At 41.4% G+C, this 13,216-nt stretch overlaps 1 protein-coding gene across 1 annotated transcript in view; it reads left to right on the plus strand.

Moving 5' to 3' along the window:
* The window catches only part of LOC147887091 (uncharacterized), a 91,467-nt gene that overhangs the window by 27,907 nt on the left and 50,344 nt on the right, over window positions 1-13,216 (plus strand). The window contains exons 5-10 of the mRNA XM_087394042.1: window positions 2,808-3,133; window positions 10,631-10,795; window positions 11,158-11,435; window positions 11,640-11,767; window positions 11,980-12,264; window positions 12,603-12,761. Coding sequence (XP_087250168.1) covers window positions 2,808-3,133; window positions 10,631-10,795; window positions 11,158-11,435; window positions 11,640-11,767; window positions 11,980-12,264; window positions 12,603-12,761 — 1,341 coding nt within the window. The remainder of the gene's footprint in view (window positions 1-2,807; window positions 3,134-10,630; window positions 10,796-11,157; window positions 11,436-11,639; window positions 11,768-11,979; window positions 12,265-12,602; window positions 12,762-13,216) is intronic.

The raw sequence follows: 13,216 nt of genomic DNA on the forward strand, positions 1-13,216 counted from the left end.
CTTGCATGCTTCATAGAGGTGGCTAAATGAAAGCATTCCAAGCAAATCCAGGTGTAGCAACTTAAAGCAAAGCTATAGCCATAGTTGTACTGAAGCTATTCATCACTTTAAAACATCAGAAATGCTAAAGTAGCATCTAATGTAGCATTAAACTCACAACCTTGTCAAAACTGTCCAAAACAGAGGCCTGAACTTGGAGGGCTTGTATCTCCTTCAGAGCAAAGAAAACAAGGCTTTCTAGGTAGAAACAAAGCTCATATACCAGAGAAGAGCCACTGAGGAGGAAGGACGAAATGCCGCGTCACGTCGCCATAGCTAGCAGCTTGAAGATTTACTGGTTTTTTCGCGTTTTCTCCTCGAATATGCAACCATTGCTGCTCAAATTTCAACACAAGATAGTCCAAGGTATGGAGAAGCTTCCCCTAAAAGGAATTAGAGAAAGGTGGAGCAGAAACAGAGAATACGCAGAAGGGAGTTTCGACGATCTTCAGGGAATGGCGACCAGCAGCGACGATGTTTCTTTGCAGGTGAAAGTTCGCCCATACGAAGGGTATCTCCAGCTTAGAGGATTTGGAGAATGGCGGAAAAACAAGGGAGAACAAGCTCTAGCAAGTTTTGGGAAGAATTGGTGAAGATGAAGAAGAAGAAGAAGATGGAGAAGAAGAAGAAGATGATGTGGCACAAATGGGCTCAAGGAGGATCATAGTGCTCTGATACCATGTTGAGGAACTAAAGGGAAAGCATGAAGTGAGCACAAAATGAGAATGCTTGATTATGGAATGAAGAAAGGTGAGGTCCATATGTAGGCACCTCTTACATGATCACTGACATCATTGATGACCTCTGAGCTCCACAATCATCTCCTCAATCAGCTCCTCGAATCTCTCAATCATCCTATGTGGCATCTACCACCTAACAGTGCTTATGGGCACCACTGTGCCTCTAGCACACACACATAGAAACCAAGGTGTGCCTGGGGCATACACCTTGAGATATCCCAACAAGAGACTCAGGTATGCGAATGCTGTTTGATTGTCTACAATCGTGACTTAAGTTTTGCAGAGTGAAATGGACTCAGAAGAATTCTGTATATCTATTTTGTAACTACTCCAAAACCTTCCAGAAGTTCTGCTTGGTAGTTATGTTAGAGAGTCACATTTTGTCCAAGGTTTGATAAAGTGCACTCGTGTCCTTTTTATCTTTCATTGAGAAAGGATATCAGTTCGGTGTTTTGATACCTCTATGCCGTTTATCAGGTCGTTGGCATCTTTTAATCTTTAAATCTTGTGGTTGGAAGAAATGATTACAGGTTTGTTAGCATTATACATTGGTGGCTTTTGTCCAAGGTTTTCTGAATGTGGTTAAAGAGCCAGGCTGTATTCAATGAGTCAATTGGTGTTTTGTCTAAGTCAGTTATCATGGCTAATAAAGAACGTGTTCCATACTATAACAAAGGCTAGTTACTTAGTTTGCTATAGCTAGTGTATTTTGGATAGGGCTCGATGAGTAGATCAAGGGTGACTACTGACTTGTTAAAGTGTGGTATATTTAGGTTCTTTAGTTTTAGTTTTGTTGGGTATGCCATGTGGCACATATACAATAGTGTATTGAATAACAGGCTGCCATGTGTCTCCCATTGCAGCCAGCCTTCAAATTGTAAAAGGCCTTGCTGCCTCACATTTGTACATACAACTGTGAGGCGCATATACAATAGTGTATTAAAGAACAAGCTGCCATGTGCCACCCATTGAAGCCAGCCTTAAAATTATTAAAGGCCTTGCTGCCTCAGATTTGTACATACAAATGTGGTATGTTTTGGTGGAGTTATTTAGGTCCTTTAGCCTAAGTTTTGTTGGGTATGCCAAGTGGCACATATACAATAGTGTATCAAATAACAAGCTGCCATGTGTCACCCATTGTAGCCAGCCTTAAAATTATATTAGGCCTTGCTGCCTCACTTATAAATGAATGTGGATTCCTTACAAATGGCTCAAGCTGAACCCAACAAGGAGTTTTCTATACTGTCCATGTGCAGCCCATCACATGGCACTGTTGTGAGTCCAGCCCATGACTCATTCTTTCCCAATTTGAAAGGTACACTTTATTAACTGTTTTGCACTAGTTTGTTTCCATTGGGCATTTCTGCTATAGTTCAAGCGATTGCCTAGCCTAAGCTCCTGCTGTACTAAACTAGAGTCAGGACTGCCTCTGCTTCACATACTTGGCCTCTGTGGATCTCGATCGTTTGCTGAGTTTCTATGTGGTGTTTCATTTGTGACTAGAGAGTTTTTCTCAATAAAGGGAAGGGTGACGGGTCTGGTGCAAAATCTTGCACAAAAGTGCTTCTCTGTCTTCTGCATGCTTCTGATCTAGTCACATTTTTACTGAAATTTAGATGTCCAATATGATAAAATATCTAGAGATGTTGCAGGAGGGATTCAAAATGTGTGCTGTTTAGCATATATATATTGGCATATGAGACGGTGTGATGATTATTTTGTTTTGTTGTTAACTTGTTTGGAGTTGAAGCTTCTGCATGCTTTCCGTCTATAGCTGTTATTTCATGCAAGTCAAACCATGGTGTATTTCCCACAGCAAGCACGTTACTTGTCCAGGTCTTTGGGAATGTTCTTTCAGTGGAAAATAGGTTTCCATGGTTGATGTTGCAAGAAGGAAAAAAAAAAAGAAGACAAGACAGAGAGAAGAGAGGGGGATGGAGGCAGTTTCTGAATTGTGTTTTTGTCTTTAGGATCTGTTTGCATATGTGTGATGCATTGCGTTTAACTAAGATACTATTTGAAATGCAGGAGAAACAATCTGATAGTGTACGCTTAAAGTATACATCTTCTGAGAGAAGAAATAAACCAGATAATTCCGGTGATAGTGGGTCACCCTGTGCGGCCATCATTGATGAGGGTCAAAAGTTGGCAAAGAAGTCTGGTGATAAAATAGAGTCTACCCTGCGCGAACAAACTGGAATCGAACCTTGTGCCAATGTGTTAGGAGGGTCGAAGAGTCAGTGTGTTGAGGAAGCTGCATGCCAACCTACCTGTATGGAAGCTCATTTTAGGGTCCCAGATTTTACGGCTTCCAAAGAAGCAATAAGTCACAGACAGTCATCTGGATCCAGCAGGTCAGTAAGTTCTCCTCCTATTCAAGGAAAGGTGCACATGCACACACACAAATGTGCACACATATGGTTGTGTTTCTGTTTTTGTTTTGCATTTTGTTTTCTCCTCTCTCTCTCGACTCCTTTCCCGGTACATGACCCCTACATAGAACCTCCCAAACACCATAGATCTGTTCTTGAAAGAAGTACCGAGGGGTAGTTGAGTGGGACATGCCCACTTTTCCCCCGGCAATGACTCCTAGATAAAAGTCCCAAAGACCATAGATATTTTCTTGAAAGATGTACCAAGGGTAGTTGGGTAGGACACACTTTGGTGTGAAATAATGGAGCAATCATTCATCTTTCCTGCTACGATTTTTGAAGGAGAAACAAAGCATTGATAGGGCAAGATTAGGGTGGGCTGAGAAGAGGCATTTGCTTAAAAGAAGTAGAGTTCATGAGCATGGGTTTGTGCTTTAGCGTGGACTCTGGAATTGGTTAGGGTGATTTTCTAAGTGTTGTTTTATTTTGGTTGAAAAACCTGCTTGCCCAAGAGTCCGCTGCCCATGACCCTCTGTGGCTGCACATCTCCCTCTCTAGTACTGATCCATGTATCTTAGCTAGAGTGTGGCCAATCATAAGACTGCGGCAGTTCCTAGTGTCCATGGGATAACCTGTCTTCTGTATTGGTACGATGGTGGTAGTGCTCCAGGTAGGTGGGAAGCCGTGGCATAAGTGCGCTAGAACTGGAGTCAAGACCTCCTGCCCATGTGCTGAGTGCTTAGTGTGCAGTACCTTATGATCTGGTGGTCTCTGGTTAGGAAGCCAGAGAAGGGCAGCCTGTACATTCTGTGCAGTGAGCAAGTGACACGTAGTGGGCCTGGCATAGAGGACATACCAGGTGGTGTCTGTCCTAGGACATCGTAGAGAGAGCATGCATAAGTGTGCCAAATATCTGGATCTATGATGGGGATGGGCGGCTTCCCCTCCGATAAGAGCCCCCATCCAATAGTAGGATCCCTTCTAAGAAAAAATCCGACCACCTCATCCATCGTGTGTATTAGGAAAGCCCACTTCTTATGCCCCTATTGTAGCTTGTCTTAACAAGAAGTAAATTCCTATTACAAAATTTCATCTAGAATAGAATATATTTTTACTTAATATAGATTGAAGAAAATGAAGAGACTGTATAAACAATATCCATGCTTAACTACAAATGGATGAACGCACAAATTTTTAGTACTTTTGATTAGATTGAACTTATTAGGAAGACGCCTCAAAATACTTCAATATATTACTTTGTGTCCTTTTTACATAGCACATGAAATGTGCCTTGAGTGTGCCTTAAGGTTAAGCACTAAAGATACAAAACAATATAATTACTACGCATATAGCTGTATCCGCTGTGCCTCAGATGAAGTGAAATGTCCCAAGACTCGCTCACGTGTAAGGTGAGCTCTCATCTCCCTGCACTCGTCGTCAAAACCAAGGGTTTTGGGACATCTTCCTATCTGGGACACGTGTATTTACAGAGAGAGCAATGCGGCTTGCATTCTTTCTGGGAATATCTCTGATGAGTGGACTCTTCATTGTTCGGTCCGCTAGGGATGCCCTCTCAGTGCTTTATTGTATGCCATTGCTACTCATCCTATGCTGCAATATATTGATCATCTTGTGGCCACAGGATCACTTCATGGCTTGGAATTGGATGCTAATCGCCACATGGTTGCTCAAGCTTATGCTGATGATTCTTTCTTTACCCCGAAGAATACGCCCCATGATCTTGGTGCCTTGATGCAGGCCCTCTCTGTTTATGGTTTGGTAGCTAGTCTTCATGTTAATTTTCAGAAGTCCAAGTTGCTCCCTTTGCATTCCAAAGACTGGCATAGTCTATTATGGCCCAAGGATATCATACACCCACTCAGTTTGTTCGTCATCATTTACTGATCACAATGATGAGGAGGAGCGTATTACAACGAATCTTGGAGTGGTGGGCCCTTAGCTCTAGATTCTAGGCCAATCGATACTCGATTTCTAGGTCTGTAGCTACTCAGTGCTACCTATGTGTATCACATTTTGCTATGATTCATGAACTTTTAATGATTAGTCCATGGACCATCTTGTGTATTTCCGAATGGGCATTAAACTTGAAAGTTGAATCTTGATTTAAAATTTTAAACTATACATTGTCTCTATGTATCTTATGTCTCTACTCGGCACTATACCTGTGTGTGTGCATGTGTGTGTGTGTGTGTGTGTGTGTGTGTGTGTGTGTGTAACACAGGTTCTCGAGGTTTTTCTGGATGTTTGGCAGATTATCAGCTTCTTTGTCACAGTATTCTCTTTTCTTCCATTGGACAAGATATTGGGCCTTATGGACCCTCTGGCTACAACGAAATCATGCATATCTGAATTCACCCCTTCAACACCCTTATGAGTTCTTCCGGGCCTCATTGCGAAAATCCTTATATGATGCCTTGCATGAGGAAGATTTGGATGTTTCTTGCATTCGGCTTTTCTTTTACTGCTTCTGATGGATAGGGCATTGGCTCTTTTTTTGAGCACTGCCCTATTGTAAAATGGATGTTTCATAATATAATTTTCTTAGTTTCACATTCAAAAAAGAAAAGAAAAGAATGTGTGTGTGTGTGTAATGTCGCTCGTGGCTCGGATTTTTCTTTGTTTGCTTTCTTTAAGTGTTCTCTGCAGCAATCTTGCTTTGATTGCTTGCAGAGTCGCCAGATAGATCAGGATGTATATTTGGCTTATATTGAGATCTTTAGTTGATGTATTTTGAATTTTCTAGCGCCTCTTTTCTGAGGTGACTATTCTTGTAATATAATCAATCAAAGTTTTCACCAAAAAAAAAAAAAGTGTGTGCGTGCGCGCCAATCATTTACAAGATCATTGCCAAAATGGTGGTTGACCGGATTAAAGGTTATTTGCATGATGGGTTGCATCCCTCCCAATATGGCTTTGTTCCACATCGCTATATCACAGATAACATTGCCAATGCTTATATTGGAATTGAATATGCCATGTTCTACTCTTGCAGGTAGATATTGCAAAAGCCTTTGACACAGTTCAATGGGATTTCATCTCGCAAACTGTGCGAGCTTTGGGGTTTGGACAAAAAATGCAGCAGGTTATTTACTAAGTTTGTAGCTTTTCGGCAAGCTTTAAACTTATCAACTTTTGTGACTTGATCTGTTATGCAACCTACATGATGAACATGTGCAACCGTGACATTAGTTATTCAGGTTTTTTGAGATGTGTCTCGGATACTTAAGCCCATACCATGGAGGGGGGTTTGTAGGCTACTCATTCCTTAGTATGTGCCTTGTAGGCCTAGTTATAGGCAGTTAGGTCAGTTGGTATAGTTAGTACACGTACCGGTTAGAACACTTAGTCTAGTTAGGACAGCTTGCCCTAGAGTTTTGTTCTATTGCATGTATCTTATACTCTCTCATTCATTAGAGCAGCTCGTTTTTCCTACATTTGAGCTTCCATTGTGTGCCCTAGCCTACAAGGCTTCTTTAATCTAAGCACCATGGTGGCTCTCTGATGGGATGTAAAGAGCTTTTGTCAAGCTGTCTCTCGGGGTGATGGAGGGCGTGGTTTCCGGCGATCTCATCTGAGGACTGCTGAGATAGACCGGACCTTAATCATTTGTGTAGCCTGTGTGCTGAACTAAATTTTGTACTCATACTTTTCACAATCAATAAAGACCTTTGGGGGGTCCAGCCCGACGATTGTCCTGGGCCCTAGTGCTCTCTGTGTGAGAGAGAGAGAGTTTGAGAAACTAATTCTCAGAGAGGTTGAGTGCAGCAAATATTGTTCAACATATGGTTTCTCCGTGCTTCATGTGGTATGTGCACTCTTGTTTGTCAGCATTGTGGCGGTAATATATGAGAGAGTGTGAGAGAGAGAGAGAGAGAGAGAGAGAGAGAGAGAGAGAAAGAGAGAGAGAGAGATATTAACGTCCTCGGAAGACCTCACGGGTCTATGAGACAAAGTACACACTAAAAAATTGCAGATACCTCTGGATACCCAGAGAGTTGAGGGAGCGCTCAAGGTAGCTCAGCCCCCCAATTATTTAGATGGATGACTAAATACTAATTGTATCTTAGGAAAATGACTTGGATAACATCAATTTAAGACTGAGAGTCTTTGGGGTTTAGATTTTAAATCTCGAATCAAAGCCTGTCCATCCCGGTAGACTGTCCATTTACCTTCCTTGTGTGCTTCCTTCACTTTTATGAGTTCGACGTGTCTTTATTTTAGCTGGCTTGGAGTGAGCTCCTCAGATATCCAAATTCTTGTACCCTTTAGCTTGTGTGTTTGTATGAGAATCTTGATTCTTGCTGCCCTCTCATTGAAGTGTACTTGTACTTGTGTTCCTTTTTGAGTAACATCGCTTATGTCGTCTTCATCCCAATTGATTTGTGATATTTCTTTCTTGAGGCATAATATCCTGTCTTCTATAGGACCCTCCTCACTGCCTCCAATGCATCCATCTTGCAACCCCCCGATGCGCAGTATCATTTTATTTTGTACTCTGGTTTGTTGCTCTTTGAGTTGTGATCAATTCCTTCACTATGGATACCAGCTGAGGTGGTGGTGGAGATGAAGTACTTTTGTGCAACAATTCTTGTATAAATTCTTGCTTGCCTGTCCCTTCTGTCATGCTTACAAGCTTTTGGTGCTGCAGATATGTCTTTCCATATAGAGAGGGTGTCTTTGAGAAGATGTTCAAGAGGGGAGATGACACCAGACTTGACTTACAGTATGCAGTATCTCAGGTCAGCAGGTTAATGCACATGCCCAGTTCATAGCATTGGCAGGCAGTGAAGAGTGTCTTTAGATATCTGAGAGGCACTCAGGATTTAGCCCTCTTCTATGGTGATCAGGGTTCACTTACCATGCATGCTTACACGGATAGTGATTGGGTAGGTTGTTCCGACACCAGAGTATCACATACCGGCAATTGCTTTTTGCTTGGCAGTTCATGTATCTCTTGGCTCAGCAAGAAGCAACCAACAGTTGCCACATCTAGCTGTGAGGCTGAGTATAGGGCAGCCTTCACTGCTATAGTAGAGTGTGTCTGGCTTCGACAGTTACTTACAGATCCTGGTATACGCCAGACATCCTCCACTATGGTCTACACTGACAGCTAGAGTGCTTTGGCCATTGCGTGTAACCCAGTGTTTCATGCGCGTACCAAACACATTAAGGTTCACTATCATTATGTTCGAGAGTGGTTGTCAGCAAGAGACATAGAGTTGTCCTACCTTCCCACAGAGGACAACATAGCAGATATGTTTACAAAGGCACTTCCTCGTCCCAAGTTCGAAGTCTTCCGATAGGCTTTACACTTGGTTCCCTTTGTTACATGATCTGACATACCTTGTACATTCATAGGTGGCTATATCCTTTTGGATGAACATGTGCCACCATGACCAGAAAATACCAAGTATTCTGAGACGTTTCCAAAATACTTCAGCCCATACCATGGAGGGGGGTTTGTAGGCCATCTTCTCCCGGTTCTAGTGATGCCCTATGGGCCCTGGTATGTGCCTTGTAGGCATAGTTATAGGCACTCTAGTGTTTTAGTGCCTTTTATGCCACATAGGACATTTAGTCCTATGTGACACCTAGGACACTTAGTCCTAGGGTCTACCTTCAAGTACTATGTACTTTTCTTTTTCTCTAATCTAGTTGATGTGACGGCTGATCTCCATCGACTCCTGTACTTGCTCCTCTTGCACATCGTCCCTACATATCAAAGCGTTGGATTTTACCGAATATAATCCACAGATGTGTGAGGTCTTGAAACATGAACTCACACAAAATTCGCACATGTAATCAATACAGCATGTGCAAAAAATAAGAGAATCAGAAATAAATAAATCAATAAATGAAAAATTATGGAAATGAAGGTCTATTACAAGGTATACTTCCATTTTTGGTAAGTGGGAATTGTGCAAAATTTGAAAGTGTAAACAAAAGAAGATTTACCAAATATCCCAAAATCCATCCATGATGTTAGGGGGAATCCAAAGCCAGGTGCTATTCAATGTAGCACCTACGTATGATATTTCTAATTTGTTTGAAAAGATCTCAGCAATTGAATTCTGAGTATATTTCCCTTAAAAGCTTTCTCCACAAGGTCAAACCTTTGGCACATCCTATTTCCAAAGGATGGGGATACAAAGTATTGGCCTTGTGGCAAAACCTTTGTTGGATGTGCATCCACATAAGAAGAACTTGAAGAATGTTTGACCATATGGCCAAATCTTCTTGATTTGTCAAGATTTTGACAACGTCTATATATCCACAATGATATTCAAGGTCCACATGTCACCAAGGGCGATTTCTTTGCATGCTCTTTGGGAAAACAAAATAGTTAATGTAGAATCTATACTCATGACTATCTTTGTAACCTCTTTGGCTGATCTTCCACACTCATGCTCATGCTCATGACTATCTTTGTAACCTCTTTGTAGAATCTATACTCATGACTATCTTTGTAACCTCTTTGTAGAATCTATACTCACACTTTTTTTTTCTTCTTTTTTGGGCCAGTCTTGATTCCATGATGACATTTGTGAGTTGAAATAGCTTGCTCCTACAGATTTTGGAGCTTATCCATTTCACACAAGGCTCATGCAAAGGTTTCAGAAGGCTCATATGAATTGAGAACACAAAGTCACCATAGGGGTTTGAGTTTTAATTCATTGAGTGAGAAAAGAAAGTTTTTAACAATTCAGAAATTGCCAGTCATGCCAAAGGCCTGGTTGCAACTACATAGCCGAGCAAAACATCAATACCCTCCGCATTACACTAGAAAAACCTTGATATGAGTGGGCTGTAGCAGACAAACAGGGCTGTGACCCTTCTTCAATTGGTTCCCATCTTTCCTACTAGCTGGATCTGAATGTTTGAAATATTGTGTTGGGGACATATGAACAATGGTAAAGTGCTACTTTTTAAGGATGAATTTGGATTATGAAAGGATATGCTTAACTCGCTTGCTTGGATCCTGGACCTTTTGGTGAATGCTCCTGCAGGGCAACCTGTTAGTGACAACAGGTGAGTTCAGGCTCATGAAAGGCAACCTTCTCTTCATTCTTCCATTTTGGACAGGAGTTCATTTGATTATTTATGGGTGTAGAAGAAATTCAGAGGTTATAGGTCGTTGCAGATGTTGTGTCTTGATGCGTTTCCTTTGGAACTCAATCTACAATTCCATCTATTGTATTGGGGATTGGATTGCTCTTTGATATTTAGAATATTTGATGTACTGTGCATGCTTTGTCACGTTCTTTTCGGCGACTTACCTTGTCAGTTACTTGTCTTTCGGGCAAAGAGATGAATGTCTGCAACACTAACCTTGGACATGGGAGATGATGGACATTGTTAGTAAATTAAGGGTCTGATTTTCAGGTTGAGTTTTGAGGGGAACAACTTTGTTAAGTCAGCTTTGAAGCTTTCTGACATTCTTTTGTATGAAATGGCTAGTGAAATAAATCTGGACTACAACAGAGTTTCAAATATAGAGGACACAGAAAGGGACGAGGATAAATTTCATTCTCCGCTGGAGGACGGTGAATATTTTGAAAGCTATGGTCACATGGATGATCATGACAGTGTTTGCAACCAATGCAAACTGGGAGGAAACCTTATGTCCGTATCTTCTCACCCATATTGGAAGTTCAACTGGAGAATTGCAGTCGTTTAATTTGTGGGATGAATTCTAGCTCTGGTTTGTGTTTGCCCAATGCTTATGCTGGGCACTTGTGCTGTGTGCTTAATATGCTGCTTATTGAAACCGATTGGGTGTCGTTGGATAAAAGAAAATGCTTGAAAGCATCGAAGGAGTCAAATCGTTCTTATATGGCTTGGACTAGTTGAACTTAGACTAAAGGAATCGAAGTACCCAGATGAAGATGGCTGTTATTGTTCTTGCGGTTTTACTGCTTCATGATGCATGATCTTAGACTCTGCAAGCCTCCTTGAGTAAACTTCTTTCATATCATCTTGTGCAGTTGCTGCGATGGAAAAGGATGCAAGTTAACCTATCACATAGGCTGTCTTGATCCTCCACTGAGGGATGTACCTCCTGGTGACTGGTATTGTCCTGATTGTGCATATAAGAGGATTTTTGCAGAAGTGCATTCCATTTCCAAGGGCATAGAGTCTATTTGGGATGTAAGAGAGTACAATTCCATTGAGAGCGTATCAAAAACTCACATCGTCTGCTCCTTACCTGCTAATGATACTCTACAGCGACTCGATGGAAAAGAACTGCCTGAAGCTTTGCATGGTAGGTTTACAACTCTCACATTTGGAAGCTTCAAAATCCAAGGTTTATCTTATGCAAGTGGTCCTAATGTGTATATTATTGAGGTAGATTGGGAAAGCTGTGATATTTTTGGGTAGATTGGTGGCAAAGGATGTTCAAAATATGGCGAATAAATACCTTGCAATATAGGTTCAACCTCAAACTATTTGGATATCTCTTGTGCAGAGAGGCTGTACTTTGTGAAGTTCAAGGGAGTTGCACATTTTCATAATGTATGGTTACTAGAAAGTCAAGTCTTGAAACAAGCGCCTAAACTACTCCACTCTTTCAAGAAGAGACATGATCAAGGCAAGGTAGATTTATGTGCTGATGCTTTTTTCTTTGTTTTTTTTGGGGTTTGTTTTCCTTTTTTCATGGGTGTGTTTTGAGTAAGAAGTTTTGAATGGTTCGTGAGTCGTGACACAACTTTAATCGAAACAGTTTGTCCACTAAGGGTTGCTTTTATTGGACATACATAACCTCCATATTTTGGTAGCTTAGTTTGCTGTGCTACTTCTATTCTCAGGCCTCCAGGTGGGATCCAGAGTGGGCTAAGCCATGTCGAGTAATTGGGAAACGGCTGACAATGCTGTCCAAAAGACCTCTGTCAGTATGTGAAGGAGAGAGCAATTACCAACCTGGTCAATATCTTGAGTGGTACATCAAATGGAGAAATCTAGGTTATGAGGCTTGCACTTGGGAGCCGGCCGACAGGAGGCCACTTGATAGTGTACATGCAAAAGAGCTCATAAAGAGATATGAAGTTTGTTCTGAGAACGCAAGGCAGCGTGCTCAACGAGGGAGAGAAGATGTAATTTCAATCTTGTCTCTTCTTCTCTGGTTCTCCTTTTATTAGAAACAAAGGTCACGTTGAATATTTGTTTATGTGTTTTTTTCAGAAGGAATCCTTTTCTAATTAAGTACCCATGAAAGGAATGCCCTCATGCTATTATTTGTGGCATGTATTGCCATCCTATGGCATGAGTTGTCCTAATGGATGCACTTTGTAGCATGTTCATTGTTCCAAACTGAGGAGTGCGTGGGATTATGGTCGATTCTCGTATGAATGCACGTGGACAGTGCTTGAGTGTGTTGTGTTAAGCTTATTGACTTTGAGGTGTGACCTGATTGGGGGAATTTTGGCTACAGGTTGGGAGGTTGCATGATGATGCAGTTAACAGCTTTAGTGTTCAGCCAGCATGGCTAATGGGTGAACAGCTCAACCATAGTCAGATGGACATTTTAAACAAATTACGCAAACACTGGCAGAGTGGCTTGAATGGGATTGTAGTCAACGAAGCACACCAGGTAGGCACCAGAAATGCCACAATTCCGATTTATTTATTCTGAGATCTATATGGATGAGAGAAGGGATGTTGGAGTTAATGTACAGGGCACTTGTATGATTTTCTCTGTTTTATTTTTTTCCGCATTTCTCAAGCTGCAATGTGTGTTGAGATATGTGCACATTTGAATTTTATTGTTTGGTCTATGACTGTCTGGAGACAATTAGTAATGCTCATTGTGCCATTACAGGTGTAATTGCTGAAAAGTGTGTATCATTAGCGCAATATACGATTAGGACCTAAGCTATCCATTCAACTTTATGACACAGCTGCTTTAAAGTGCACCCTTACTGTTTGGTAACCTTTGGTTTTGGTTTTCGAGCTAATTACAACATGTGTATGACTTAAGTTTTTTCGTGGTGCTTGTGGGCGTCTTCGACTTTTGCTATTCTTGTGCAAAACTTTCTGTACGGAGTG

Source organism: Dipteris shenzhenensis, chromosome 23 (assembly GCF_047967505.1).
Source record: "Dipteris shenzhenensis isolate YYH24624 ecotype China chromosome 23, Dip_SZ_1.0, whole genome shotgun sequence".
Taxonomy (NCBI): domain Eukaryota; kingdom Viridiplantae; phylum Streptophyta; class Polypodiopsida; order Gleicheniales; family Dipteridaceae; genus Dipteris; species Dipteris shenzhenensis.